This window comes from Giraffa tippelskirchi, chromosome 3 (genome assembly GCF_054371585.1).
Source record: "Giraffa tippelskirchi isolate mGirTip1 chromosome 3, T2T-mGirTip1v1.2.pri, whole genome shotgun sequence".
Lineage (NCBI taxonomy): Eukaryota > Metazoa > Chordata > Mammalia > Artiodactyla > Giraffidae > Giraffa > Giraffa tippelskirchi.
In genome coordinates this window covers 462,501-469,538 of record NC_137277.1, presented here as the reverse complement: position 1 = coordinate 469,538, position 7,038 = coordinate 462,501, and the positions used below count along the sequence as shown (strand labels likewise).

Genomic DNA, 7,038 nt, shown 5'->3' with positions numbered 1-7,038 from the left:
AAATAGGAAACATGCAAAATCGACCACACGAGACCAAGAGAACACTCTATACTGATTATTTCAAGTTAGGAAAGTCAGTTAACTTTCTCAGCAACTTCAATGCCTCCATAAACACGGAAACTATTTTCACAAATAGGTCTTGGAGACTGCTATGTTTAATTTGGTAATGCTTACTCAGTGGGAATTCTGCTTATTTTACTTATTCTGAAATTCTTTGAACTGAAAAGACCAACTGATGTTTACATCAAACCCAAACTTATTCTAGAATCTTTGATGAATAAAGCCACACAAGGCAGTTTGTTATTTCACACATACAAAACGACCCAGATAGAAAGAAAGCCTACCTGTCTGAGGAAAGGAAAATGAAGGTTATGTTGTTTAAATGGTCAATAATTAACTGCTGGTTAATCAGAAACAAAGCTCTGCTACAACAATTTGGCAAAGCAAAAGCCAAAATGCCAAAATGGCAACCAAAACCCTCTTTAAAACACACCACCAGAAAATATCCATGTTCCATTGAATGAAGCTTTCCACATCTTAATAGAAATTCATTTTTAGATCAGTAAAAAAAAAATTAGCATGAAAACTACAAATTCTATCATCCAAAAGAACTTTAACGTAAAAAAAAAAAATCTCAGTAGCACTGAAATTAAAAAGTAAAATGAAAAAAAAATAGTTCTGGCAAAAAAAAGGAAATTTCAGAGAGATACAGAGAACAAAGAAGCAGAAAAGCATCATGTGAGCAATTAACCTCACTTGGAAGAAATCTGTATTGCAAGAAAAGGAAACTGGTAACACTTGGTATTATCCCAGAGGTAATATCAAGCTTCAAAAATAAAGAAGTTCCATCTGAACTAAGGTTGAACCTTTTTATGAAATAAGGTCATCCCTTGGTATCTGCAGGGGCTGGAGTTCAAGTCCCTTCTATAAAATGACATGGTATTTGCATGTAACTCACACACCCTCCCATATACTTTAAATCATTCTCTAGATTACTTATAATACCTGATACAATATAAATGCTATGTAAATGGTTGCCAGTGCATGGCAAATTCAAGTTCTCCTTTCTGGAACATTCTGGAATCTTTTTGAGTATCTCTGATCTGCGCTTGGTTGACTCTGTGACCATGGCGCCTGCAGACAAGGGGGCCGACCATCAGCTGCTACATCAGTCTGATCCGTGGGTGCCTGCTCATGCTACCCAAGTCAGATCCAGGAGCAGGAATGGTACTCGGAAGCCATGCCTCACCGCCATGGAAACTTGCAATGATTCTTGCAGCTAAGACTTCCTCAAAACTGTCACAAGATATTATGCACACATAATACTCCAAGCACAGCTGGAAATACGGCATTAAGGGAAGCTGAGGACTAAGCCTGTGAGAGGTTGCAGTTCGCATTTGAAGCTGAATATAAGAGCGTACTGGATGGGAACAACGTTATGATTCCTTGACTAGCTACAGGAACAACAAAGAAATGAGGATCACTCAGACATGCTCAGCACAGCAGTGGACTAGGAAGTAGCTATTATTTTTAGTTTTTCAGAAATAACTGCTTAGAACATTGAAGTCACAACGACCCAACAGCTTCCTTATGCAAAGCTTCCATCGTCAACATACTTATATAAGGGGGTGGGGTGGGCACATTTAAATAATTTTGAAACTAGTATTTTTTAAAGGTTCAGGTATGGAACACAGGTAATTAGGCAATTACTTCATGACACAGGCTTAACTGACAGCCCTGAGGTGACAGCTCAGTCTTCACCAACACACTTTCGACCATTCACCCAGCTGTGTCACAGTCCTGGATATTTGGGGGGGGAGGAGGGGCCTCACTGACAAGAACGCTATTTTTCACAGACACCCTCACGTCAGGGGGATCTCATTTTCATCTGGGCTCTATCTTGAGTTTTGCCACCAAGTTGGAAATACGCAGCTATAAAGCAAAATTTTTTCTTCTTTTTTCATGACTAAAGTTATGTTGAGTAAAATCCAGCACCGCTGAATGCGGTGATCTGACATCGCACAGAGAACACAAGGTGCTCTTCAATTGCTGGCTTCGTTTTCCAACTGTGACCTGTACTAACCGTGACCACGTGTGCAGTCTACACCTGCCACTGCACACAGCACCGCGGCCTGCGCTGGGCAGCCACATGCAAGGCAGCTGCACTCCGGACAGAAGAGGCTCTCCCCGTCGGTCCTGCGGCTCGGCCACCTCCAACCAGAGGCCCTCTCCTCTCTCCTCCAGAGCTGCCTGTGGCTGCAGGGGGCTGCCTGTGGCTGCAGGGGGCTGCTGCTGCGGCCAAACTCCTGCTGCACACGTTTTCCTTTATCCCTCCACTTTTCAACTGGTTTAAAAATGGACTGCAAGTAGATGATGGCCTACTCAAAAGGAGCCTTCCAGAAAACTATTTCTGAATGGATCATCAGGATCCATTCAGGATTTGCAATGTTTCCCAACCTTATCTATTACTTTATTTTTTAAAAAAGGTTATATTGTAGTTTCAAGACACCTCTGAAATATAAAAGTAGTACTACTAGGTCAGGAAAACAATACGGACATGCTTTGCTTCAAAAGTGTCACAAGACCACACGTTTGAAGCGGGTCAATGCTTTTCTTTGGATTTTACCAAAGTTCACTCAAAACAATGTCTAGACTGTAGAATATTTAGGAGAGCTGTTTAAATTTTATATTTTTATACAAGTTCAGTGGGGTTCTTTCAGAAGACTCGAAAGACAAAAAACAAGGGTAGTTTTTGCCCCGGATTTTGATGAATTTTGATACATCTTTGATAAACATTATATTTCTTCTTTAATGGTATTCCTCAAACAAAACAGTTAGCAAAATATTTGAATTTGCCATGTATAATGTCACATTTTAATGTAAACATCAAATAAGGTACCAAAGTTTTACTGGAGGGAAAAGAAACCTTCAAGCGGCACAGTTCTTTATACGGGGGGAGGGGGGAAGGGGGAGGGGGCGGGGCGGGGGGAGGGGGTGGGGGGAGGGGGGCAGGCCAGGCTACAAACATCTACACATGCATGTGAGGAAAGAAAGACTTTACTAAATTCACGCATTTTTAAAATAGTTATCAAGTCTACTAAGCACCAACAATCCTAAAAATTTTTCAGCTTCATGATTTGTTTAAAAAAAACCACACTATCAAATTAACATTACAAACAAGCTTGAAGAGTAGCTTGTCCAAAAACTAACTCAGTATGCCCATGTTCTTCTCAGGTTACAAAAAACAGTGGCACAGGAAATACACCTGCAAAGAATGCCTTTAAATCTGTCCTACAGCGGATGGAGAGGACAACAGCGCCATCATACAGTCTAAAACTAGGAAAGTTTTAGAGTGCAGCATCTTGCCACCAAAAAAAGCTGATGAAACTTAAAAGTATTCAGAAGATGCTGCCCCTTTATTTTAAAAAATTTTCAATGAATTTAAGCAAAAATAACATACATTTGTACATCAACTGGCCATTTCTGGTACAGAAACCCAGCATATGGTAATATTATTGAATAAATGTAAATGCTACTTACAATTTTTTTTTCTCTTTAAATACATTTTAGACAAACTTTTTTTCGTTTTTTTTTAATAGTTGCACAATTAACTTCTTAGCTGCTAGCTTGATGCAAACATATATAACAATACACAAATTTAAAAATATTTTTTTATTCCACATAAAAGCTGTCAAAATTGACTCACGTCAAAAATGCAAATAATGGAATATATTTTTAAAAAAATTAGTTGCAAGTCTAGCAGCAAAGCAATTAAGTGAGAACATATTTAACATGAAAACAAAGGAAACTGTGCAGCTATAGGTGAAGGCTGGCTACCTTAGTTCTATTGATACAGAAATTAGAACATTCTCCCTGGAGGGAAAAAAATGATTATTTAAAATAAGAGTAAAAGCCATTGCTGCCGGCTGAGCTCCCCAGGCTGAGTTCTTGAAACAGAGACAGAGGGTCGCTGCTCTTCTTGGCCTGCTCGGGCGGGGGCCTGGGCTTGGGAGGGGCCCGCAGCGCGCTGGCGTAGGACATGGCAGGCCTGCCGCCCCCGGAGCTCCGCGGGCTGCTGCTGGCCGACTCGGCCGCCGGCTTGTTGGGCATGAGCGGGGGGAACTGGCCGAGGTGCTGCAGCGCGCTGTAATCGAAGGGACTGGACCCCGCAAGGCCCTCTGGCTTCAGATGCTCCTCGGGGGCTTTGACGGTCTTGGGCGGAGCTACAAGCAGAGAACAGTGACACCGATTTAAGGGCAAGCCCAGCAATGCCCAGACACCTCACTAACTCTGCGTCTCTACTGGTTCCCATCTCCAGGAACTCAGGGACAGACACAGAACCCTGAAATCACAACATATCTAACCAAACTTCTCCATCTCAGAAACACTTGAAAAAAAATTAACTATGTGAGCTGCGATAACTAGACATATTAAAACTTGAAGGTCAAGTCTGAAGGTCTGCTTCAAAAAATTAATTTGTTTAATTGTACACATTGATATTTATCAACTACTCATAGTCTGAAAATGGGAGCAAATACGTTCTTTCTTAAATAAAAATGAGCTCTTCAACCAGTTGTCCGGTTGAGTTAACGTCTGTTATTAACTGAAGAATGGTAGCATCAGATTCTGTTTCTTAAAAATGCTACCTTTTCTTACAACATGTAAGTAAAAATGGAATAAAGTGAAGAAGAACGGCTATAAACTTCACTTCACACTTCCTGTAATCTGCCTGATTTTAATATTGACTCCACTCTTCCTAACTCATTTCATGGGCCACTACATCGTAACTTGCTTTAAACATTGATTTTGTTTCCAATGTTTTAAAAATTTAACTATTATATTGAGTGATAATCATAATACATATTCATTGAGGATAACTTGAAACTACACAAAAGCCAAAGAAGAAAATAAGCCATTCAGATTTCCAAATACCAGAGCTAAGCCTTAACCTGTTAGTGCATTTTCCCTAAGGATGTCAAACAATGCAGACATTTCGTAACTTTTTAAAGGAACCTCTCATTTTTAGAAATCTGGATGGCAGTCAATTTTTCACTTTTCAAATGTTATAAAAGATAAAGTTTCCTAAATATTCATGACTGTTTCCTTGAGATACTTCCTTAAAGAACCATACAGTGCATGTGTGTGTGAACATTGCTCAGTCGTGTCTGACTCTTTGTGACAGTCCATGGGATTCTCCATGCCAGAATACTGGAGTGGGTTGCCATTCCCTTCTCTGGGGGATCTTCCCAACCCTTGGATCGAACCTGGATCTCCTGCATTGTAGGCAGATGCTTTACCAGCTGAGCCACCAGGGAAGCCCCATCTAATCAGACCTCACTGAGCAGTTATCAGAACGGCCCACATCAGGACACTGACATCGCTAAACGCTGGCGCAACGTGGAGCAACGGGAACTCTCGCTCTCTGCTGGTGGGGAGGCAGAATGGTGCAGAAGTTTGCCAAACATACCCTAACCATTCGAGTGAAAGTCAAAGTCACTCAGTCGTGTCCGACTATTTGCGAACCCAGGGACTGTCTATTCCATGGACTTCTCCAGGCCAGAATACTGGAGTGGGTAGCTGTTCCCGTCCCCAGGGGATCTTTCCAACCAGGGATCAAACTCAGGTCTCCCGCATTGCAGGTGGATTCTCTAGCTGCCAGCTGAGCCGAGGATGCACAGTGCTAACTACGATGACTGTGGCCAAATCACCCTGTGGGAAAACACTGCCCAGTTATACTCAGTCAACAAATTTGCCCATTTCTCTACTACATCACAACACTAGCATTACTATTTAACTTTAGCCTATTTTATAAGTAAATAATTATCTTACAGTTCTACTTTGCATGTCTTGATTACTGATGATAGACACAAAGTCCGATGCTGTAAAGAGCAATATTGCATAGGAACCTGGAATGTTAGGTCCATGAATCAAGGCAAACTGGAAGTAGTCAAACAGGAGATGGCAAGAGTGAACGTCAACATTCTAGGAATCAGCGAACTAAGATGGACTGGAATGGGTGAATTTAACTCAGATGACCATTATATCTACTACTGTGGGCAAGAATCCCTTAGAAGAAATGGAGTAGCCATCATGGTCAACAAGAGAGTCCAAAATGCAGTACTTGGATGCAATCTCAAAAATGACAGAATGATCTCTGTTCGTTTCCAAGGCAAACCATTCAATATCACGGTAATCCAAGTCTATGCCCTGACCAGTAACGCTGAAGAAGCTGAAGTTGAACGGTTCTATGAAGACCTACAAGACCTTCTAGAACTAACACCCAAAAAAGATGTCCTTTTCATTATAGGGGACTGGAATGCAAAAGTAGGAAGTCAGGAAACACCTGGCGTAACAGGCAAGTTTGGCCTTGGAGTACAGAATGAAGTAGGGCAAAGGCTAATAGCGTTTTGCCACGAGAACGCACTGGTAATAGCAAACACCCTATTCCAACAACACAAGAGAAGACTCTACACGTGGACATCACCAGATGGTCAACACCGAAATCAGATCGATTATATTCTTTGCAGCCAAAGATGGAGAAGCTCTATACAGTCAGCAAAAACAAGACCAGGAGCAGACTGTGGCTCAGATCATGAACTGCTTATTGCCAAATTCAGACTTAAATGGAAGAAAGTAGGGAAAACCACTAGACCATTCAGGTATGACCTAGATCAAATCCCTTATGAGTATACAGTGGAAGTGACAAATAGATTTAAGGGACTAGACCTGATAGACAGAGTGCCTGATGAACTATGGACAGAGGTTCGTGACATTGTACAGGAGACAGGGATCAAGAAAATCCCCATGGACAAGAAATGCAAAAAAGCAAAATGGCTGTCTGAGGAGGCCTTACAGATAGCTGGGAAGAGAAGAGAAGCGAAAAGCAAAGGAGAAAAGGAAAGATATTCCCATCTGAATGCAGAGTTCCAAAGAATAGCAAGGAGAGATAAGAAAGTCTTCCTCAGCGATCAGTGCAAAGAAATAGAGGACAACAACAGATTGGGAAAGACTAGAGATCTCTTCAAGAAAATTAGAGAT

The 7,038-nt window shown here is 41.3% G+C and overlaps 1 protein-coding gene across 24 annotated transcripts in view; it reads right to left on the bottom strand.

Moving 5' to 3' along the window:
• Positions 1 to 3,039: 3,039 nt before the first annotated feature.
• HELZ (helicase with zinc finger) overlaps positions 3,040 to 7,038 on the bottom strand; it is a 148,350-nt gene continuing 144,351 nt past the window's right edge. For 23 of the 24 annotated variants that reach the window (XM_081580733.1, XM_081580741.1, XM_081580743.1 and 20 more), the window contains one exon: positions 3,040 to 4,223. In XM_081580733.1, the coding sequence (XP_081436859.1) occupies positions 3,892 to 4,223 (332 nt within the window). In that variant the 3' untranslated portion in view covers positions 3,040 to 3,891. The remainder of the gene's footprint in view (positions 4,224 to 7,038) is intronic. The other variant, XM_081580755.1, reaches the window with a different exon arrangement.